This window comes from Mustelus asterias, chromosome 29 (assembly GCF_964213995.1).
Source record: "Mustelus asterias chromosome 29, sMusAst1.hap1.1, whole genome shotgun sequence".
Taxonomy (NCBI): Eukaryota; Metazoa; Chordata; class Chondrichthyes; order Carcharhiniformes; family Triakidae; genus Mustelus; species Mustelus asterias.
In genome coordinates this window covers 24,773,299-24,798,374 of record NC_135829.1, presented here as the reverse complement: position 1 = coordinate 24,798,374, position 25,076 = coordinate 24,773,299, and the positions used below count along the sequence as shown (strand labels likewise).

At 43.6% G+C, this 25,076-nt stretch overlaps 1 protein-coding gene across 1 annotated transcript in view; it reads right to left on the bottom strand.

Annotated features, from left to right (window-relative positions):
- LOC144480591 (ras-related protein Rab-8B) overlaps nucleotides 1-24,453 on the bottom strand; it is a 138,993-nt gene extending 114,540 nt beyond the window's left edge. The window contains exon 1 of the mRNA XM_078200220.1: nucleotides 24,262-24,453. Within this exon, the coding sequence (XP_078056346.1) occupies nucleotides 24,262-24,385 (124 nt within the window). The 5' untranslated portion in view covers nucleotides 24,386-24,453. The remainder of the gene's footprint in view (nucleotides 1-24,261) is intronic.
- Nucleotides 24,454-25,076: the final 623 nt, after the last annotated feature.

Here is a 25,076-nt window from a genome sequence, read left to right as displayed (position 1 = left end):
CATATCAATAGCATTGCTCTCATCAACTCTGTCACCTAATCATGATTTTCCCTTGAGAAATTTATGCTGGCTTTCCTTACTTAAGATGTGGAGATGCCGGCGTTGGACTGGGGTGAACACAGTAAGAGTTTTAACAACACCAGGTTAAAGTCCAACAGGTTTATTTGGTAGCAAATACCATTAGCTTTCGGAGCGCTGCTCCTTCGTCAGATGGAGTGGAAATCTGCTCTCAAATCTGAGAGGAGATTTCCACTCCATTTGACGAAGGAGCAGTGCTCCAAAAGCGAATGGTGTTTGCTACCAAATAAACCTGTTGGACTTTAACCTGTTGTTAAACTCTTACTGTGTTTTCCTTAACACAGATTTGTTCACATGACTCAAATTTTGTCCTGAATTATTGTTTCTAAATTTTCCCACCAAAGTGAAACTGAAATAAGAACACTACTATTTTATGCCTATTGAAGCTTTGGGGTTTCCTTATGCGAGCTGCCAGACATTTTTTATGCTCCCTCTTTGCTTCTGCTTCCACAGATTGATTTTCAATCATATCTTCTACCTGACATTGAAAATAGGATGATGTGGAGGTGCTGGCGTTGGACTGGGGTGAACACAGTAAGAGTTTTAACAACACCAGGTTAAAGTCCAACAGGTTTATTTGGTAGCAAATGCCATTAGCTTTCGGAGCGCTGCTCCTTCGTCAGATGGAGTGTATATCTGCTCTCAAACAGGGCATACAGGAGACACAAAATCAAGTTACAGAATACTGATTAGAATGCGAATCTCACTGGCTGTCCTGTCTGGAGACAATACGCATCTCTTTAACCTGTGCTTAATGCCCCCTCCACTCACTTTGTCTGGATCTTTAAGACCTGGTTGACTGTAGAGATTCACATTCTAATCAGTATTCTGTAACTTGATTTTGTGTCTCTGTATGCCCTGTTTGAGATCAGATATCCACTCCATCTAACGAAGGAGCAGCGCTCCGAAAGCTAATGGCATTTGCTACCAAATAAACCTGTTGGACTTTAACCTGGTGTTGTTAAAACTCTTATTGAAAATAGGTGCAGGCCATTCGACCCCTCAAGCCTGCTCCACCATTCAACATTTACATGATCGATCGTCTATCTCAATTTCATACTCTTGTTCTCTCCCCGTATCCTTTGACGCCTTTGGCATCTAGAAATCAATCTATTTCTTTCTTGAACTTAAATAAGTGACTTGAACTCCACAACCTTGTGTGACAGAGAATTCTACAGGTTCACCATTCTGCATGAAGAAATTTCTCCCCATCTCCACTAAATGGCCTCCCCTGTATACTGAGACTCTGACCTCTTGTTCTAGACACCCTCAGCTAGGGGAAATATCCTCCCTGCATCTGGTCCATGCAGCTCTGTCGTAAAGACACTTTTTTGTTCCGTTATCTGGGTGGCACGGTAGCGCAGTGGTTAGCACTGCTGCTTCACAGCTCCAGGGACCTGGGTTCGATTCCTGGCTCGGGTCACTGTGTGTGTGGAGTTTGCACATTCTCCTCGTGTCTGCATGGGTTTCCTCCGGGTGCTCCGGTTTCCTCCCACAGTCCAAAGATGTGTGGGTTAGGTTGATTGGCCATGCTAAAAATTGCCCTTAGTGTCCTGGGATGTGTAGGTTAGAGGGATTAGTGGGTAAAATATGTAGGGATATGGGGGTAGGGCCTGGGTGGGATTGTGGTCGGTGCAGACTCGATGGGCCAAATGGCCTCTTTCTGTGCTGTAGGGATTCTAAGATTCTATCTTAGTTTCCATCTGTTGTATCATCCAGGGAGCTCTGAATTTGATGGCCTGCCTTGCCCTTCAAGGGAATATACATTGACTGTGCCCGAATCATCTCTTTGGTAACCCATTGATAAGCTATCGTTTTTCCTGCCAACCTTTGACCCCATTTTATTCCGCCCAGATCCATTTTTGCCCCATTGAGTTTGGCTTTCCGCAGTTAATTTTTCTTACTGACTTGTTCTTTGCCCTTTTCCATAGCTGGCCTAAAATGTACAATACAATAAGGGATATAAAGGGATCTGCGTACAGGTACACAGGTCACTGAAAGTGGCAACGCAGGTGGAGAAGGTAGTTAAGAAGGCATACAGCATGCTTGCCTTCATTGGCCGGGGCATTGAGTTTAAAAATTGGCAAGTCATGTTGCAGCTTTATAGAATCTTAGTTAGGCCGCACTTGGAATATAGTGTTCAATTCTGGTCACCACACTACCAGAAGGATGTGGAGGCTTTGGAGATTTACCAGGATGTTGCCTGGTATGGAAGGCATTAGCTATGAGGAGAGGTTGGAGAAACTTGGTTTGTTGTCACTGGAACGACAGAGGTTGAGGGGCGACCTGATAGAAGTCTACAAGATTGAGGGGCATATAGAGTGGATAGTTAGAAACTTTTTCCCAGGGTGGAAGACTCAATTACTAGGCGGCATTGGTTTAAGGTGTGACGGGCAAGGTTTAAAGGAGATGTACGAGGCAAGTTTTTTTTTTTTACACAGAGGATGGTGGGTGCCTGAAACCCGCTGCTGGGGGTGGTAGTAGAAGTGGATACAATAGTGACATTTAAGGGGCATATTAACAAATACATGAATAAGATGGGAATAGAGGGATACGGTCCCTGGAAAGATAGGGGGTTATAGTTCAGTCGGGCAGCATGGTAGGTGCAGGCTTGGAGGGCCGAAGGGCCTGTTCCTGAGCTGTAATTTTCTTTGTTCTTTGATCACTGCTCCCAAATGTTCTCCTGATGACACTTGGTCTACATGGCCCACTTCATTTTCAAGAATCAGGTCTAGCTGTGCCCCCTTGCTTGGTAAACTTGAAACATACTGAAGAAAATTTTCCTGAACACATTCCAGGAACTCTTGCCCCCTCCCCACACTACTGCTATCCCAAAAAGTAATCTCACAACACCAGGTTAAAATCCAACAGGTTTATTTGGTAGCACAAGCTTTCAGAGCGTTGCCCCTTTATTGGGGCAATTCTCCGAAAGCTCATTCCAGTCCAACGCCAGCAACTCCACATTACTGCTATCCCTATTTGGATAATTACTCCATAATTTCTGCACCCCGCTGAAATTTCTTTGCAAATTTGTTCTACTTATAGCATTCCCATTAGTTGGTAGCTAAGACTACACTGAGCAATGTAATTTGCACCTTTTTTGATCCCGAGCTCCAACCAAATAGATTGGCCCTTGAAAGACATGCTGTTTCTCCAGCACTGTTATGCTCTCCTTTACCAATACCGCCATCCTTAACTATCTTTCCTGAATCCAAGAATATTAAACACCAGTCCTTTTCTTCTTTGAGCCAGGTCTGTGTAATAGCCACAACATCATATTTCCACATGACAATCTGCATTTGTAACTCACCAGTCCGATTAAACCAGTGGTGCCCAAGACATCGATCGCAAACTAAAATGGGATCAGAATACATCAGGTGGTTGATGGCTGGCACAGACATGATGGGCCAAAGGGCCCCTTTCTGTACTGCATAACTAATTTCAAGTAGGCTGCATCAAATTCTCAGAACAAATTATCGATCTCTCTCTTTGTTGTATGGGTCTCCAACCCCCCCATCACTCAGTTACATTTTAGCTCCTGTGTCCTCTGCTTTCCGCAGTAATAAGCTTGCTGATGCTGTAGCTGTGCATGTTTGATAGCCACATTGTATGTTTTTACAAACTGTCATTGCCATATAACCATTTGCAGGCGTTTGTTGAAAGTGTCAGTTCATTAAAGCAGCAGGCTGAATTTACTCTGGCAACAGCAACTGTCACAATTAAAACCTGATTTACTTAACCCAACTATTTTTCTTTACTAATTTCGACATTAAGGTCTTATCAGTGAAGCACCAAGAAACTAAAATCTACCACTCTCACAATGAGTGGGAGGAAGAATATTTTTGTACAATGACAATGTGTGTCTGATCTGCCATAGAATGGTGGCTCTTGCCAAGAAACGAAATGTAGATAGGCATTTAGAGCCATAGAAAAGTTAAAGCTCCAAAGAAAGCCATTTGGTCCATTGTGTCCATGCCAGTCCAAAGACATACAGGTGCCCTTTCTAATCCCACCTTCCTGCACCTGGCCCATAGCCCTGTAGCTTACAGCACGCAAGGTTCAGATCCAGTTTAGGCTCTCCGCCTCAACTCCACTGCGAATTCCAGACACCTACTGCCACTTATCTTGAATCTTTGTCTCCAGGTTCTAGAATTCTCCATCAAGGAAAACAATTTTATCCTGTCCACTAGCTTTTCTCCTCATCATTTTGTACACCTCTATCAAGTCACCTTCTTTGTTCCAATGAAATTAACCTCAACCTTCCCAATTTCTCCTCTCAGCCACACTGTTCTAGCCCAGGGAACATTTGTGTAAACCTCCTCTGCACTTTCTCCAGAGCAATTGTCCTTCCTGTAATATGGTGACTGCACAGAATACTCCAGTTGTGGCCTCACGAGTGTTTTGTACAATTCCAACATTATATCCTTACATTTTTATTCCATACCTCTGCCAATGAAGGAGAGCATTACATATGCCTTCTTTACAATCTTGTCTACTTGAACTGCTGCCTTCAGGAATCTGTGTACTTGTACACCAAGATTTCTCACTTCATCTACCTTTCTTAGTATATTCCCATTTCCCACATTTCAAGGGGTCTGAGTTTCTCCGAAAAAGAGAAACGTTAATGAATTTTATGCCCACTAGTTGATCTTCACAAGGCTCAACTCAATCAAAGGCAGCAACAATGGCATCACTTTGGTTTGAGTCACATACTTGCAAAATACTAGTGACATTTCCAGGATGGAGGAATGGTCAGACTCCCTTTTAGAGACACAGTCACCATTTTAAGATTAAAATAAATCACGAAGTGTCCACCATTAGGGGGTCCAGCTGTCCAGAAACACAGTGACATGGGTGAACAACTGGAAAAAGAAATCAGTGTTCTTTTGACTTTAATTTGATGAGTCTACAAATGTGATTGACACATCTGTTATCCATTTTTATTTGAATGCTGTTTGATGACATGGCTGCAAAAGAGGGGATGCTCAAAATCATATCTTGAACCATAGAACATGGTAATGTTACATCTTTTAGAACCATAGAATCCTTACAGTGCAGAAGGAGGCCATTCTGAAAAAGCATCTTACATGCCCACCTCCCCACCCTATCCCCATAACCCAGTGCAGTTTTACCATGGCTAAATCGCATAACCCACACTACTTTGGACAGTAAGGAACAATTTAGGAACAATCCACCTAACCTGCACATCTTTGGACTGTAGGAGAAAACTGGAGCACCCAGAGTCTCAGGATACAGGGAAGGCCATTCAGGACTGACATGGAGAGAATCATAGAATCCCTACAGTACAGAAAGAGGCCATTCGGCCCATCTAATCTGCACCGGCCACAATCCCACCCAGGCCCTACCCCCATATCCCGACATATTTACCCACTAATCCCTCTAGCCTACGCATCTCAGGACACTAAGGGCAATTTTAGCATGACCAATCAACCTAACCCGCACATCTTTGGACTGTGGGAGGAAACCAGAGCACCCGGAGGAAACCCACACAGACACGAGGAGAATGTGCAAACTACACACAGACAGTGACCCAAGCCAGGAATCGAATCCAGGTCCCTGGAGCTGTGAACAGTGCTAACCACTGTGCTACCGTGCCACCCACGGAGAAATTTCTACATAAATTCTGAATTCACTCAGTCTAACCCTGTTAGAATTTTATAAGTTTCTATGAGATCCCCTCTCACTCTTCTAAACTCCAGTGAATATAATCATAACCAACTTAGTCTCTCTTCATATGACAGACCTGCCATCCCAGGGATCACCTGGTAAACCTTTGCTTTATTCCCTCTAAAGCAAGGACATCCTTCCTCAGATAAGGACATCAAAACTGCACACAATACTCCAGATGTGGCCTCATCAACACCCTATACAATTGAAGCAAAATATCCCTCCCTATCCCTATACTCAAATCCCCTCGCTATGAAGGCCAACATACCATTTGCCTTCTTTACTGCCTGCTGTACCTGCGCAATTACTTTCAGCGACTGAAAAACAAAGACACCAAGGGCCTCACCGAGTATCCACCTCTCAATTTACACCCATTCAAGTAATAATCCGTCTTCCTATTATTGCTACCAAAGTAGATAACCTCACATTTATCCACATTATGCTGCATCTGCCATGCAGATGCCCCCACGCTCAGCCTGTCCAAATCACACTGAAGCATCACTGCATTCTCCTCAGCTCACCCTCCCACCCAACTTTTTATCATCTGCAAATTTGGAGATAATACAATGTGAACAGTTGGGGTCCCAGCACAGATCCCTGCAAAACCCCACTAGTCAGAATGCCAATCAGAAAAAGAACCATTTATGCCAACTCTTTGCTTCCTATCTGCTATCCATCAAGACACTACCCACAATCCCATGTGCTTTAACTTTACATAGTCTGTTATGAGAGACCCTTTTCAAAAGCCTCCCGAAAGTCTAAATAAACCACATCCACTAGTTCTCCTCAGTCAACTCTACTAGTTACATCCGTAAAATTCCAATAGATTTGTCAGGCAAGATTTCCCTTTTGCAAATCTATGCTGACTTTGTCTGATAAAACCACTGCCTTCCAAATGCCAATTGTTGCACAATGATGTTAGATGGCTGAGTAGAGGTAAATTTCTGCAGAAATTTGAGACCTATTAGCTGAAATTAAGGTGTTTTTGGCCACAAAAGTGCAAAATACAAGAGTTACAAGGCTTTTTTAACTGACTATTAAATTAACTAAATTTAGAGCTGCAGGGTAAAGACAAAAACGTTGTTGGCTTGATTAGCTCTGCTGCTTTTAAAACACAAATTCTGTCCACACAGCTGCAGCAACATGAATTGTGGAATTTCAGAACAAGTTTCAGAAATACTAAGTTTGAGTTAGAACGTCACAGGAGGAAATATGCATCGATTAACACGTTGAACAGCTGCAACAGATGCTTTAAAGCCTTTGCGTTACTCGAGCCTGTAGTGACGTCTGTGTCTCCCATTTGATGAAACTACACCAAAGATTGCATAGTTGTTTCACGTGGACAAAACTATAGACGAGAATAAAATTTTGATTTTGCAAAACATCCAAATGAAATCATAGAATCATAGAAACCCTACAGTGCAGAAGGAGGCCATTCGGCCCATCGAGTCTGCACCGACCACAATCCCACCCAGGCCCTACCCCCACATATTTACCTGCTAATCCCTCTAACCTACGCATCTCAGGACTCTAAGGGGCAATTTTTAACCTGGCCAATCAACCTAACCCGCACATCTTTGGACTGTGGGAGGAAACCGGAGCACCCGGAGGAAACCCACGCAGACACGAGGAGAATGTGCAAACTCCACACAGACAGCGACCCGAGCCAGGAATCGAACCTGGGACCCTGGAGCTGTGAAGCAGCAGTGCTAACCACTGTGCTACCGTGCCGCAGGTTTGGTGGACTAGCCATAGCAAATGTGCAGGGTTATGAGGTTGTATTGTGGGGGGTTCGGGTGAGTTGCTCTTTGCGTTGGAGCACACTCAATGGGCTGAGTAGCCTCCTTCTGCGCTTTGAGTCCAGGTGGGCAGCCTATGTACCACAACAGTTCAGAGTTAGTCTGTTTAATGCAGACATGACTTTCGTGCCTTGGTCTACTTTTTCAGCAGTCATCCTAATACAATCAATGGACATTCAATCCAGGGACTTGATGATCAAGGAAAAATATCCAAGTATATGAGAAGTGGGGAATGTACAGCGTTTTTCAGATCCACCTTTTGAGTCAACTTTACCACACAGGAAGATCATTAAATCCAAATACTAGTTCACTCTGCCACATGACCACTTGGATGCCTGCTCAAGATTAGCAATCAGCTGCTACTGTCCTGATTATTCAAAGCTTGCTGACACCATGCAGTGCAAAGCATCACATTCAGTAAGAATCGTTCATTATAAAAAAAGTAAAGTCTAATCAATATCACCTGTACGCCTGATAACATGCATAAGACAGACCTAAACAAAGTAAGGATATTTATCAGAATTTGCATAATAGTGCACATTTTGGTTGCACTTATTATTTTTATCCATAGACAGGGAGTATAAGGTTGTATTGTGCAACATGTTTGAATGTCCATTGATTGTATTAGGATGACTGCTGAAAAAGTAGACCAAGGCACGAAAGTCATGCCTGCATTAAACAGACTAACTCTGAACTGTTGTGGTACATAAGCTGCCCACCTGGACTCAAAGCGCAGAAGGAGGCTACTCAGCCCATTGAGTGTGCTCCAACGCAAAGAGCAACTCACCCGAACCCCCCACAATGCAACCTCATAACCCTGCACATTTGCTATGGCTAGTCCACCAAACCTGCACATCTTTGGACTGTGGAAGGAAACTGGAGCAACCACAGGAAACCCACACAGACACAGAACATGGAAACTGCATACGTCACCGACCCACGGCTGGAATCTAACCCGGTCCCTGGCACCATGAGGCAACAATGCTAACCATCATCCAAATATGCACTGTTCTGTCAGCTACAAGGTAGCAACATAAGACACTTTCAAGATCGGCAGTGGCATAAAGCAGGGTCCCAAAACCAAATCACTTGAGTGCTGCTAATGTACGAGTGAATCAAATGGTGATGTCCACCTGAATGCCATAATGGACATGGACAACTTGGCAAGATTTTGCACCAAAAGAAAATGCATTAATGGCCTAGTTTGCAAGTTACTGTTTGCTAATGAACTACCTGGTATCCCATTCTGCAGCTCACCTGCAGTAGTTTTCCCATGCCTACAAGGAATTTGGACTGCCGATCAGCATCTGAAAAACCAAAGTTATGGGCTAGGAGGTAAAAGACTCCATTTTCCATTAATATTAAATAGCTTCATATACCTTGGATCGACAATTACCAGAAACAAAGAAAATTACAGCACAGGAACAGGCCCCTCAGCTCTCCAAGCCTGCACCAACCATGCTGCCCGACTGAACTAAAACCCCCCCCTACCCTTCCAGGGACCATATCCCTCTATTCCCATTCTATTCGTGTATTTGTCAAGACGCCCCTTAAAAATCACCATCGTATCTGCTTCCTCTACCTCCCCTGGCAGTGGGTTCCAGGCACCCACCACCTTCTGTGTAATAAAAAACTTGCCTTGTACATATCCTTTAAACCTTGCCCCTCGCAGCTTAAACCTGTGCCCCCGTAATTGACTCTTCCACCCTGAGAAAAAGCTTCTGACTATCCACTCTGTCCAAGCCCCTCAACCTCCGTCGTTCCAGTGAGAACAAACCAAGTTTTTCCAACCTCTCATAGCTAATGCTCTCCATGCCAGGCAACATCCTGGTAAATCTTTTCTGTACCCTCTCCAAAGCCTCCACATCCTTCTGGTAGTGTGGCGACCACAACTGAACATTATATTCCAAATGCGACCTAAGGTTCTATAAAGCTGCAACATGACTTGCCAATTTTTAAACTCAATGCCTCGGCCGATGAAGGCAAGCATGCCGTATGCCTTCTTGACTACCTTCTCCACCTGCATTGCCACTTTCAGTGACCTGTGTACCTGTACACCCAGATCCCTCTGCCTATCAATACTCTTAAGGGTTCTGCCATTTACTGGATATTTCCCATCTTTTTTAGACCTTCCAAAATGCATGACCTCACATTTGTCCGGATTAAACGCCATCTGCCATCTCTCCGCCCAATGCTCCAACCAATCTATATCGTGCTGTATTCTCCACAATTCCACCAACCTTTGTCTCATCCGCAAACATACTAATCAAACCAATTACATTTTCCTTCAAATCATTTTTATATATATATTACAAACAGCAAAGGTCCCAGCACTGATCCTTGAGGAATGCCACTTGTCACAGCCCTCCATTCAGAAATGCACCCTTCCGCTGCTGCCCTCTGTCTCCTATGACCGTGTCAGTTCTGTATCCATCTCGCCAGCTCACCTCTGATCCTGTGCGACTTCACCTTCTGTACCAGTCTGCCTTGAGGGACCTTGTCAAAGGCCTTACTGAAGTCCACGTAGACAACATTTCCAAGTGGGAATATACCCTGTCCTGAAGAATCCTCTCCAATAATTTCCCTACCACTGACGTAAGGCTGACCGGCCTGTAATTACTTGGATTATCCTTGCTACCCTTCTTAAACAAAGGAACAACATTGGCTATTCTCCAATCCTTTGGGACCTCCCCTGTAGCCAGTGAGGGTACAAAGATTTCTCTCAAGGCCCCAGCAATTTCCTCCCTTGCCTCTCTCAGTATTCTGGGGTATATCCCATCAGGCCCTGGAGACTTGTCTAACTTAATGTTTCTCAAGAACCCCAATACTTCCTCCTTTTTGATCTGGACATGACCCAAACTATCCACACACCCTTCCCCAGACTCATCATTCACCAAGTCCTTCTCTTTGGTAATACTGATGCAAAGTACTCATTTAATACCTCACCCATTTTCTCTGGCTCCACGCATAGATTCCCTCGCCTGTCCTTGAGTAGGCCAACCCTCTCCATGGCTACCCTCTTGCTCTTATGTATAAAAAGCTTTGGATTTTCCTTAATCCTGCTGGCCAATGATTTTTCATGACTCCTTTTAGCCCTCCTTACTCCTTGCTTAAGTTTCTTTCTACTTTCCTTGTATTCCGCACTTGCTTTGTGTGTTCCCAGCCTCGACAAATGCTTCCTTTTTCTCACAATATCTCAGTATCCAGGGTTCCCAAAACTTGCCATACTTATCCTTCATCCTTACTGGAATGTGCCGGTCCTGAATTCTTATCAACTTACACTTGAAAGCCTCCTACGTGCCAGATGTTGATTTACCCTCAAACATCTGCCCCCAATCTACATTCTTCAGTTCCTGCCTAATACTGTTGTAATTAACCTTCCCCCAATTTAGCACCTTTACTTGAGGATTACACATATCTTTATCCATCAACACCTAAAGCTTACTGAATTGTGGTCACTATTCCCCTCCTGAAACGTCAAACACCTGGCCAGACCCATTCCCCAATACCAGGTCCAGTACGACCCCTTCCCTAGCTGGAGTATCTACATACTGTTTCAAGAAGCCCTCCTGGATGTTCCTTACAAACTCTGTCCCATCCACACCCCTCGCACTAAGTGAGTCCCAGTCAATATAGGGGAAGTGAATATCTCACACCACAACAACCCTGTTACTTTTACACCTTGCCAAAATCTGCTTGCATATCTGTTCCTCTATCTCCTGCTGGCTGTTGGGAGGCCTATAGTAAACCCGCAACATTGTGACTACGCCCTTCCTATTCCTGAGCTCTACCCATATTGCCTCAGTGTGAGCCCTCCTTGGTGTCCTCCCGCAGTACAGCTGTGATAGTCTCCTTAATCAGTAGTGCAACTCCCCCGCCTCTTTTACATCCCTCTCTATCCCACCTAAAACACCTGTATCTAGGAATGTTAAGCTGCCAATCCTGTCCTTCCTTAACCAAGTTTCTGTAATGACAACAACAGAGAGCTTGGATTAGTATTAGAAACTAAGTTCATCTGCCTTACCTGTTACACTTCTCGCATTGAAACAAATGCGCTTCAGTCCACCAGACCCTCTGATTTGCAATCCCACCCTGCCTGCTGTTTGAGTCTTACTGGCCCTACTCTCTCGTTCCCCTTCAGTTAATTCATCTTTGCTTTGATAACCACCCCTCCCCTTTCAAACTAGTTTAAATCCTCCCGTGTGACACGAGCAAACCTCCTGGCCAGAATATTTGTGCCCCTCCTGTTTAGATGCAACCCGTCCTTCTTGTACAGGTCCCGCCTGCCCCAGAAGAGATCCCAATGGTCCAGATATCTGAAACCCTCCCTCCTACACCAGCTGTTTAGCCACCTGTTGAGCTGTACTATCGTCCTATTTCTAGCCTCACTGGCATGTGGCATAGGGAGTAATCCTGAGATTACAACCCTCGAGGTCCTGCTTTTTAACCTTCTACCTAACTCCCTAAACTGCTGCTGCAGGACCTTCACTCTTCCTACCTATGTCGTTAGTACCAATATGTACCACGACCTCTGGCTGTTCACCCTCTCCCTTCAGAATGCTTTCTGCCCATTCAAAGACATCCTGGACCCTGGCATCAGGGAGGCAACAGACCATCCTGGAGTCTCTTTCACTTCCACAGAAGCACCTATCTGTACCCCCAACTACAGACTGTCCAATAACTATTGCTCTTAATAACAGAGCCAGCTGTGGTGCCACGGCTCTGGCTGCTGCTGTTATCCCCTGATAGGCCATTCCCGCCCACCCCCCCCCCAACAGTATTCAAAATAGCATACGTATTAGAGAGAGGGATGACCACAGGGGATTCTTGCACTGACTGCCTGCCCCTCTAGCTTTCACCCATCTATCTGCCTGCACCTTGGGTGTCACCACATCACTAAAACTCCTATCTATGACGCTTTCGCCACCTTCATGCTCCTAAGTGCATCCAACTGCCGCTCCAACTTATCAATGCGGTCTGTAAAGAGCTGCAATTGGCTGAAATCAGCACCAGGATTGTCGAAGCCAACTGTGGACCAACAGCAAACTAACCCAAAACACATGTGTACGAGGCACCCTCCTTTACAGAAGCACAGACAACTTGCAAGCCCAAGAAAAGTGACTAAACTGTTTCCATCCCCACTGGCTCAGACAAATACTGGGCATCATCTGGGAGAACAGAATGCTGATTTTCATAGTATCATAGAATTCCTACAATTCAGCCCATCGAGTCTGTACTGACCACAATCCCACCCGTGCCCTATTCCCATAACCCCATGCATTTATCCTGCCTATCCCCCTGACACCAGGGTCAATTTAGTATGGCCAATCAACCTAACCCACACACCTTTGGAGCGTGGGAGGAAACTGGAGCACCTGATAGAAACCACGCAGACACAGGGAGAAAGTGCAAACTCCATAGACAGTGACCGAAGGCCGGAATTGAACCTGGGTCCCTGGCGCTGAGAGGGAGCAGTGCTAACTACTGTGCCACCATGGAAGTTCACCATGCAGGAATCCCCAATATGCTTGCTCCCTTGAGTCAGCAGCAGGACCCATGTTTGGGTCATGAGTCAAATGCATCCTCAATGACATGTTCAATGGCGAGCTTGCTGTCAATGTAAGCCCAATAGGTCACCTTCTCCTGCAAGCATACGAGGATACCTGTAGGTGAGACTTCAAGTTGACCAGGATTAGAATGGAAGTCCCCACTGCTGACCGGAGTGCCCAAGGACAATAGGTTAGGGAGACATAGAAAAAGCAGAGGGCAAAAGAAATGACCAAATGATGGAAAAGAGAGCCAGCCAGAAGATGACCTCAGGCCAACGTTATACATTTGTGCCACCTGCGGAGCAGGTTTCCACTCTCAAATCAGACACTACAGCCACAACAGACGATGTGCAATTCATAAATGGTACATACCCCAGACATTGGATGCAGTACATCAGTTCCCAAGACAGATGGACGCCACAGATTAATGTAAAACAAATGGATTTAAAAAGTGCACTCCATTTTATTAGCACTGTCATGTTTGCATACAACTGGATTTAATTATTTTTCTTACACCCATGGCCAAAAATAAGTCATGTAAACAATGACTGCATTACATCTCTGGGCTGGGTTCAGTATTAAATGGTTTGCTCCAACAAACTTGGCAGTTCAAAAAGACTAAAATTCTAGTGCCGCACCAAAACCATTTAACCAGGGCCAGTTAGCCCTCACAGGTGTGTAGAAAAGCTCTCTCGTCACTAATTCAAAGAAGAATCTGGGAGATAATAACTAAGCCATATTTCTAACTATAATAAAGACCACAGTTCCAAAGTACCTCCTTGGCTATAAAGTATTTTGAGGGCCTGGGGTTGTGAAAGGCACAACAGAAGTGCAAGCTTTTAGTCCAGTGGCTTTATGTCAAGTTTGTGCTAACTGACCTCAGACAGGCTGATAAGTCATGCAGAAGGCAGTCATTTAGCCCACTGAGTCTGTACCGTCTCTGACAGATCATTGTACCCACGCCCAGCCCTGCCCTCTCCCATAAGACAGTAAGTAGTCTCACAACACCAGGTTAAAGTCCAACAGGTTTATTTGGTAGCAAAAGCCACTAGCTTTCGGAGCGCTGCTCCTTCGTCAAGTAAGTGGGAGTTCTGTTCGCAAACAGGGCATATAAAGACACAAGCTCAATTTACAAGATAATGGTTGGAATGCGAGTCTTTACAGGTAATCAAGTCTTAAAGGTACAGACAACGTGAGTGGAGAGAGGATTAAGCACAGGTTAAAGAGATGTGTATTGTCTCCAGCCGGGACAGTTAGTGAGATTTTGCAAGCCCAGGCAAGTCGTGGGAGTTACAGATAGTGTGACATGAACCCAAGATCCCGGTTGAGGCCGTCCTCGTGTGCGGAACTTGGCTATCAGCCTCTGCTCAGCGACACTGCGTTGTCGTGTGTCGTGAAGGCCGCCTTGGAGAACACTTACCCGAAGATCAGAGACCAAATGCCCGTGACCGCTGAAGTGTTGACTTGATTACCTGTAAAGACTCTCATTCCAACCATTATTTTGTAAATTGAGTTTGTGTCTTTATTTGCCCTGTTTGTGAACAGAACTCCCACTCACCTGACAAAGGGGCAGCGCTCTGAAAGCTCGTGGCTTTTGCTACCAAATAAACCTGCTGGATTTTAACCTGGTGTTGTGAGACTTCTTACTGTGTTTACCCCAGTCCAACGCCGGCATCTCCACATCATGTCCATCCCATAAGCCCAAACATTTCTCCCACTAATATCCATAACCTACACATCTTTTGACAGGGGACAATTTAGCATGGCCAATCCACCTAATCTGTGCATCTTTAGACTGTGGTAGGAAACCTACAGAGACACGAGGAGAACATGTAAACCCCACATGGACAGTCACCCAAGGCTGGAATTGAACCCAGGTCCCTGGCACTGAGGCCACATCATTAATCTAATAACATCGACTGAAGACGGGTGCCCACATCAAGTGAGAATTAGATCAGACGAAGCTGTGATGTCCCCACATTCAAATAACCTTGACTCCACTGACAGATTAACAGTAAAGTACTAGAGGGTTTAGAATCTTATCACAGTCAGGGTTGAGTTAAGGGAAATTACAGACGCGATTAGAGGAAAAAAATCACTCCTTTGAAGACTAAAAATTCACCTAAATATAGTCTAGTGCACAATCCTTTGTCACAAAACATTGCCGAATAATAGTTAACTGCTTGAAAGCAAGGACTATTAAATAATGTTTAGCAATTACAAGAATGATTAAGCGAGCTAACACAGAAAAACACTGGCAGATTTGATCTGCTGAGCAGTCGCAACTATGTCGGAGAAATCAATGGTTCAATCTGAACATTTTTCGTAGCACTTCAGAGTTTTAAAAGAAATGTCCACATAATAAAAATCACTCAGAAGCAGCTTCTAAACACTAAATACTTAGTGTTTGGCTTACTTACACCTCCATACTCAGCAAACCTAAAAACATAAGACATTCTGCTGGATCACATATCTATTTGGAAGTAACACTGCATCACATAAAACAGATTAAAGAACAAAAACTTGATCAGTGATGATGCAGAGTGAAAAGCTATATTTTCAAAACAATTTATCCTGTGGTTGAGAGAACCTAGTTTGTGTTCAAATAGTGAAGTAAATGGGTTTCAATCCTTGGCTCAGCTACACGAGCTCACCACGCTCCCCCCGCCCCTCCCAAAAAAAATTCAGAAATACTAAAATACTCATCTAGCTGATGAAACAGAACTGTTAACAATAAAATGCTCAAGCCCGATGGTCAACAGAAAACCTCCACTGGCCAATAGTTGTCATAACTTTTTTTTGCAACAAATTGCTCATAAATACAACCTCGGATTACTTTAGCTCCCATATTAATCAATGTTGCCGGACATATTGTGCAACCAGCTAGACAATTATGTGCCTTTTAGTCATTTCCCCTTATTGCTAATTCATCCCTAGGTGTGGATTGGTCTGTCATTATAACTGCAGTACCGCTTGCAATGACCTCATTAGTATCTCAGTAACATGCAATACAGAACCTGCAATTTCTACTCAAACTCAAATAAATACTGACATAATTACAAATACTCTCCACCTGAACATGAATGGTAATATTACCCATAATGAAAATACCCACAGAGATGTAAGAAAGACAGAACCGTTTGCAATGCTAAATTAAATATATTATTCACTGGTGTCTTATTGCCATAAATGTGTTTTTCTCTGTGCATAACAATAGTCAAACTCCTACATTAAAATCAACTCAATTTCTCTGTTGTTCAAAATTACCAAAGGTTTTGTTGTTTAACCATGCAATAAACGTTCATAAAAACAATGACAACATGAAATATTTTAAATTGGAATGTAAAATAGATCTGTGCTCATCTATTAATGAGTGCCTTCCAGTCCCATGTTACCTATAAATTACAATTCTCTTTAATCCTTCTCTGCATCACAATATATTATCTAATATTTTTAAAGGAAATATAAAGAACAGTTTCCAAACTCCCTTTTTCCTTCACTTACACAGAATTAACTGCTGCCAACATGCCTGCAACTCATTGTTCTGCTCGTGTGGAAGCTCTAAGTGCACGGTAGACATTTAGAGGATGGGGAGAACAGAATCTGTACATTTGGAATGCACCTTCAGCTAATTTAAAACATTAACGTTTAGTTTTCTTTTTTTTCAAAAAAATCAGCTTTATACAATAGTCACACTCCATCCACATCCTGTCTGCCATCAGATTAAACCCAACTTTGAATTTATATTGCAACTGCAGGATTTGTGCAAACCACAGCTAGTTAAGTGTCATAGTATCTTAAAACAGATCTGAAGTGTGCAGCCAATGTACATCAAATTTAACTATCAAGTTCATGCTTGTCTATTCAGAACTCCTAGTGCTACAAGAAACTGCAGAAGAAATAATAGTCAACTTAGTACACTAACATATGTACATCTTTTAACATTTTAAATTAATTACTTCTAAACGCTTTTGTCATAATCAGCATCTAGACAAACCGAAAGACATTTTTCCCTGATCAATTGGACAAATTATGAAAACTCTATAGTTATTTTATGGTAATTTACTGTTAAAGCATACACATTTTGCTCTATTAATCAACATGATGTATGTATTTCACATTCGAGAACCAGAATCTATGGTCCATGCCAAATGAGCAATGCAACTTTTACATTGAAAAATTAAAATTAACCAATTTTAATTCAGAATTTAAGTAGCAGTAAAGTGGGAATTAGCGTAAAAATGTTTTATCAAACCAATTAAATGGAGCAATTTTAAACTAATGACATTTTTTTTCATGGTTTTCAAACATTGCGATGAGATTTCCAGTGTCTGAAACCAACCTGGTCAAAATGTACATATGGAATATCTGAATAATACAATTACGTTTATCGTTAAAATACACTACAAAGCAATGAATGTGCTCTTCTGTAAGTAGTTAGCCCTGATTAAAACATTAAGAGGAGATCCTCAAATTTGTACAATAATATAAAACTCTAAATCAAGTAACCCAGACAGCTGCAGCTTTCACCTTAATATCTCCAACTCATTACATTAGTATCATCGCGCATTTATATTTCAAAATATATTTAATTCAGGTTATTGCTCAACTTCTAGCAAATGTCTTACTTAGTGTCCAAATGTAAAATGCGTCTCAGGGGTGGCACTCTCGTCTGAATCTCAAGGTTTAAACCCAACTCCAGAGGCCTGAGCACATAACCTAGGCTGACACTGTAGTTTTGCCCTGTCAGAGGTTCGGTCTCTTGGATGAGATGTTAAACCAAGAACCAGTTTTCTTTCCAAGATGGACATAAAGATCCCAAAAGAACAGCAGGGAGATTTTCCATCAGCAAAGAGAGAATTAAAGGCAGCGTTGCAGTGCTAAGAAAGAGGATGTCCCAGTGGAGTCAAGGGCAGAATCTATTTGGCTAGAGCTAAAGAACAAAAACACTGCAATTACATTGCTTGTTGTCTGTAGAATCATAGAATCCGTACAGTGCAGAAGCAGGCCACCTTCTAGCCACAGAAGTAGGCTACCAACTATTGGGAAGGATGCAGAACAACAAACTTGCAAGGAAATCAAAGAACTGCAAACATTTTAAGTTAGTTAAATACTGGGATAGTGGTTGCGTAAAGAGCAGAGAGGAGCAAGAACTCCTAGCGTGTGTTCAGGAGAATTTGGTAGAGCAGTATATGTTCAGTTCAACAAACCTTTCTTATTTAAAGACTTGTTTCAGAATGAGGTCAGCCAAATGGATCAAGTGTCAGTAGGGGAAACACTTAGGGACATGATCATTGCATCAGAAGGTTTAGAATAAAAATGAGTGGGAATCAAAAAGAGGTGACTGGGAGAGAGGAGGTTAGCTTAAAAATAAAAGGGGCTTGTAGACAGTGTCAGAGGGAGGATAGGCAGGTGACGGAGAAGGGGAGGGCTCAGACCGAAGGGTTGAGATGTGTGTATTTTAACGCAAGGAGTGCAGTGAACAAAATGGATGAGCTTAGAACGTGGATCACTACTTGGAAGTGTGATGTGGTGGCCATTACAGAGACTTGGTTATCTCAGGGACAGGACTGGATACTTCAAGTGCCGGGTTTCAGATGTTTCAGGAGGGACAGGGAAGGAGGCAAAAGGGGTGGGGCAGTGGCACTGTTGATCAGGGATAGCGTCACGGCTCTAGAAAAGATGGATGCCACAGAGGGATTGTCTGCAGAACCTCTGTGGGTGGAGGTTCACAACAAGGGGTCAATAACTTTACTGGGTGTTTTCTACAGGCCGCCCAATAGTAGCAGAGATGTGGAGGAGCAGATTGGGAAGCAGATCCTGGAGAGATGTGATAATAACAGAGTGGTCATGATGGGAGATTTTAATTTCCCAAATATCGATTGGAATATCCCTAGGGTAAGGGTTTAGATGGGGAGGAGTTTGTTAGGTGTGTTCAGGAGGGCTTCCTGACACAGTATGTGGATAAGCCTACAAGAGGAGAGGCTGTACTTGATTTGGTATTAGGGAATGAACCTGGGCAGGTGTCAGATCTCTCAGTGGGAGAGCATTTTGGGGATAGTGATCATAACTCTATCTCCTTTACATTAGCATTGGAGAGAGATAGGATCAGTCAAGCTAGGAAAGTGTTTATTTGGAGTAAGGGCAATTATGAGGCTATTAGGCAGGAAATTAGAGGCATAAATTGGAAGGAGGTTTTCTCAGGGAAATGTACAGAAGAAATGTGGCACATTTTCAAGGAAAATTTGTCTGGAGCTCTGCACAGCAACGTTCCAATGAGACGGGAGTTATGGTAGGTTACAGGAACCATGGTGCACGAAACTAACGAATTTAGTCAAGAAGAAAAGAAAAGCCTACAAAAGGTTCAGGGAGCTAGGTAATGTTAGTAATCTAGAAGAGTATACGACTAGTAGGAAGGAACTTAAGAGGGAAATTAGAAGAGCAAGAAGGGGTCATGAGAAGGCCTTGGCAGACAGGATAAAGGAAAACCCCAAGGCATTCCACAAGTATGTTAAGAGCAAGAAGATAAGATCTGAAGGAGTAGGACCTATCAAATGTTACGGTGGGAAAGTCTGTATAGAACCGGTAGAAACAGCAGAGGTACTCAATGAATACTTTGCTTCAGTATCCACAATGGAAAAGGATCTTGGTAGTTGCAGTGCAGACTTGTAGTGGACTGAAGATTGAGCATGTGGAAATTAGGGGAGAGGAGGTGTTAGAGCTTTTGAAAAGCATCAAGTTAGATAAATCGCCGGGACCGGATGGGATGTACCCCAGGTTACTGTGGGAGGCGAGGGAAGAGATTGCTGAGCCTCTGGCGATGGTCTTTGCGTCATCAATGGAGATGGGAGAGGTTCTGGAGGATTGGGGATGTGATTCTGTTATTCTAGAAAGGAAGAAGAGATAGCCCAGGAAATTATAGACCAGTGAGTCTAAACTCAGTGGTTGGTAAGTTGATGGAGAAGATCCGGAGAGGCAGGATTTATGAACATCTGGAGAGGAATAGTATGGTCAGAAATAGCCAGCACGGCTTTGTCCAAGGCAGATCATGCCTTACGAGCCTAATTGAATTTTTTGAAGATGTAACTAGACAGGAAGAGTGGTAGATGTAGTTTATATGGATTTCAGCAAGGCGTTTGATAAGGTGCCCCATGCAAGTCTTATTGAGAAAGTGAAGGGGCATGGGATACAAGGGGACATTGCCTTGTGGATTCAGAACTGGCTTGCCCACAGAAGGCAAAGAGTACTTCTAGAGGGTCTTTTTCAGCATGGAAGTCGGTCACCAGTGGAGTGCCCCAGGGATCTGTTCTGGGACCCTTGCTCTTTGTGATTTTTATAAATGACCTGGATGAGGAAGTGGAAGGATGGGTTCCTGGATGAGGAAGTGGAAGGATGGGTTGGCAAGTTTGCTGATGACACAAAGGTTGGTGGTGTTGTGGATAATGTAGAGGGATGTCAGCAGTTGCAACGAGACATAGATAAGATGCAAGACTGGACGGAGAAGTGGTAGATGGACTTCAACCCAGATAAGTGTGTGGTGGTTCATTTTGGCAGGTCGAATAGGATGAAAGAATATAATATTAAGGGTAAGACGCTTGGCAGTGTGGAAGGTCAGAAGGATCTTGGTCCGGGTTCATGGGACATTCAAAGCTGCGTCGCAGGTAGAGGCTGTAAATAAGAAGGCGTATGGAATACTGGCCTTCATCAATAGAGGAACTGAGTTTAGAAATCTGGAGATAATGCTGCAGCTGTATAGGACCCTGGTCAGACCCCACCTGGAGTACTGTGCCCAGTTCCGGTCGCCTCATTACAGAAAGGATGTGGAAGCCATAGAAAGGGTGCAGAGGAGATTTTTAAGGATGGTGCCTGGATTAGATGGCATGCCTTATGCGGATAGGTTGAGAGAGCTAGGTCTTTTCTCCTTGGAGAGGCGAAGGATGAGAGGTGACCTGATAGAGGTGTATAAGATGTTGAGAGGTATTGATAGAGTGGATTCTCAGAGGCTTTTACCCAGGGCTGGAATGGTTGCCACAAGAGGTCACAAGTGCTGGGGAGTAGGTACAGAGGAGATGTTAGGGGTAAGTTTTTCACTCAGAGGATGGTGGGTGTGTGGAATCGGCTGCCGGTAGTGGTGGTGGAGGCGGATTCGACAGGGTCTTTTAAGAGACTTTTGGATAGGTTCATGGAAGTTAGTAAGATAGAGGGTTATAGGTAAGCCTAGTAGGTAGGGACATGTTCGGCGCAACTTGTGGGCCGAAGTGCCTGTTTGTGCTGTAGCTTTTCTATGTTCTATTACTATGGAATAGGGCAAAGAATTAACAACTAGGGGAAAGCCAACTTCAATGAGTAACAATGAAACTGGGCTAAATAAATTGGAGTCAAAGTGGCAGGAAAAATGGTAGCTGATCTGGGCTATCCAAATAAGAGATGGTTTGAGCACAGTCAAAGCATATTCCCTCAAAAGGAAAAGTTAGAACAATCAGATCCAAAGCTCCCTAGGTGATGAGACAAAAATTAAAATAAATAAGGAAGTGTGCTTATGACAAATGACACGTAGAATATACAATTGAAAACCCTGCTAAGTATAGAGGGTTCAGATGGGAAATGAAAAAGCAAATGAGAAAAGCAAAAAGACACTGGCAAACAACAAAAAGGAATTCCAGAGTCTTCAATAGGCATATAAATAGTAAAAGAGTGGTAAAAGGAAGAGTGAAGTAAATTAGAGACCAAAAGGGGATTTTGACATGATGAGAACATGGCTGAGGTATTAAATAAATACTTTTTATCTGTCCTTAGCAAGGGAGAAGATGATACCCAGACCACTGTGAAAGAGGTGATAATCCAGACACTAGAAGGGTTTAAAATTGACATGGAGGTGGTATTGAATAGATTGTGGATAAGGCATTATGACCTGATGAGTTGCATCCAAGAATGCTCAGGAAAGTAAGCGTGGATATTACAGAGGCAATGGCCACATTTTTCCAGTCTTCCTTGGACTCAAGTGAGGTCAGTAACAAGTCTCACAACACCAGGTTAAAGTCCAACAGGTTCATTTGGTAGCAAAAGCCACTAGTTTTCTGAGCGCTGCCCCTTCATCAGGTAAGTCACCTGACGAAGGAGCAGCGCTCCGAAAGCTATTGGCTTTTGCTACCAAATAAACCTGTTGGACTTTAACCTGGTGTTGTGAGACTTCTTACTGTATTTACCCCAGTCCAACGCCGGCATCTCCACATCATGACTACCATCGACACCTCAGGTGAGGTGCCAGAGGTCTGGAGAATTGCAAATGTTACATCCTTCTTTGCAAAAAGGGTGTATCGATGAGCCCAACAACTGGAGAGCAATCAGTTTAACTTTGGTGAGAAGCAAAAACTCAGAACAAATAGTCACATGGACAAATATGGCTTACTTTTAAAAAGCCAGCAGTTTTCTTAAGGGAAGATCATATTGAATTAATTTGCTTTTTTTAAAGACAGAACAAGAGGGTTGCTGAGATGATGTGGTGTACATGAACTTCTAAAGGCATTTGATAATGTTACATAACAGACTTGTGGGCAAAGTTATAGCTCATGGAATAAAAAGGACCGTGGCAACAAGGATACAGAACTGACTGCATGACAGGAAATAGGGAGTCATGGCTGGAGGAAGGTTTGCAGTGAATTTTCCAGGCGTCCATATTGGTTCATTTGCTTTTCCTAATATATGTCAATGTCCCAGACCTTGGCAACCAGGTCACAATTTCAAAATTTGCAAATGATATGGAATTTTGTGAACCTTGGGGAGGATAGTGTAGAACCTCAAAAGGTCATAGACAAATTGGTGGACAGGTGGCAGATGAAGTTCAATGTGGAGTGATTCATTCTGATAGGAAGAACATGGAAAAACAAAGTAAAATAAAGGGCACGATTCTAAAGAGTGCAGGAGCAGAGGGACCAGGGTGTATGTGTACAAGTGTCACTGAAATTGGCAGGACAGGTTGAGAGCACAGTTAATAACACACATGGCAGCCTGGGCATATTTATTGAACTTAAGAGTACAAGAGGAAGGAGGTTATGTTAAACTTAGATGAGACACTAATTAAACCGTGTCCAGTTCTGGGCACCTCAATGTAGGAAGAGTGTGAAAGGACTGGAAAGGGTGCAGGAAAGATTCATGAAAAAGATTCACGAGAATGATTCCAAGGATGAGGAACTTGAGTTATGAAGATGGATTGGAGAAGTTAGGATTATTTTCCTTGGAGAAAAGCAGGTTGAGAGGAGATTTGATGGAGGCATTCAAAAGCATGAGGTTTCTGGACACAGTTGATGGGAAAAAAATCTTCCCAGTCATGAAAGGGAAGAATAACAGACCACAGGTTTAAAATAATTAGTAAAAGAAGCAAAAGCAACAAAAAGTTTTTTTTCTCACAGCAAATGGAAGGTCTGGAATGCAGTGCCTGAGTGTGTGGTGGAGGCAAGTTCAAGTGAGGCATTCAAAAGGGAATTATCTAAAATGGGAGTATGTGCAAGGTTACAGGAAGAAGATGGAAGAAACGCACTAGGTGAATTGCTCATTTGGAGAGCCAATGTAGACACAATAGACCACATAGCCTCCATCTGCACTGTAACAATTCTGTGTCCTCACAACATTTATGCCTCAACGAAAAACATTAATTTTGTCTGCTTATGGGACCTTGTTGCATTTGTCTACTTTACACCAATGACTACACTTCTACAATTTGGGCAGGACACAAATCAGCCATCATCTGATTGAAATAGATTCAGAAGGTAAATTATCTACTCCTAGTATCTATATTGGGATGCACTGAGATTGTGGATGATACTTTATAAATGAGGACTGATTAACAAACAGCAGCATTAATTCTGACTCTCCCTCCACAGATGCTGACAGACCTGCTAAATGTTTCCAGCACTTTCCTCTTATAAATGCAGGTTCACTTCAGCGTGACCCCCTCAGTTGATGAAGGAGCTAACGCAAAATCAGACTGCCTGGAGCTGGGAACAGTAACTCCCTTCAATGGGAACTCCTCTAATCTTCACACTGTAAACTGGGGGGAGAGAGAGAGAGGGCGCCAAGATGCAGCCCCCTCCCCCCTCTCAACCCCAGGACAACCACAGGCCCTGAGCCCGCTTCTCCCCCTCACTCACCTATGGTGGAGATGAAAGTTGTGTTAAAGGCGTCCTCGGAGAAGCGGAAGAGGAGGCAGGTTTTCCCTACCCCGCTGTCACCGATCAGCAGCAGCTTGAATAGGTAATCGTAAGTCTTGGCCATTGCGAGCCGGGCGGGCGGAATCTCACTGCTACCAGCGGGGCCCGGGAGGGAGGGGAGGGGAGGGGAAGGGGGGTGGAGCCGAGCAAACTGCGCGTGCGCCGAGAGGGGAGGGCGGAACATAATGTCATCCCTGACCCGCCAGCTCATTGGCCAGCGTCTGACGTAGCGAAAGACTGCGCCTGGCATCGTCGCCGCGATGGCTGCTGGGAACTATAGTCCTCACTCCGCCTCCCAGAGGAGGGCGGGGCTTCCAAAGTCAGCACAATATCAGCCATGAGGTGGAGATGCCAGATTTGGTCTGGGGTGGGCACAGTAAGGAGTCTCACAACACCAGGTTAAAGTCCAACAGGTTTATTTGGAATCATGAGCTTTCGGTTTTAAAAAAAAAGACGATACGCACGATCTTCTTGGAGATCCTCTCCACATCCGAAAGCTCATGATACCAAATACACCTATTGGACTTTAACCTGGTTTTGTGAGACTCCTTACTAATATCAGCAAGAAGTCTTACAACACCAGGTTAAAGTTGAACGGGTTTATTTGATTTGATTTATTATTGTCACGTGTATTATCATACAGTGAAAAGTATTGTTTCTTGCGCACGATACAGACAAAACATACCGTTCATAGAGAAGGAAATGAGAGAGTGCAGAATGTAGTGTTACAATCGTAGCTAGGGTGTAGAGAAAGA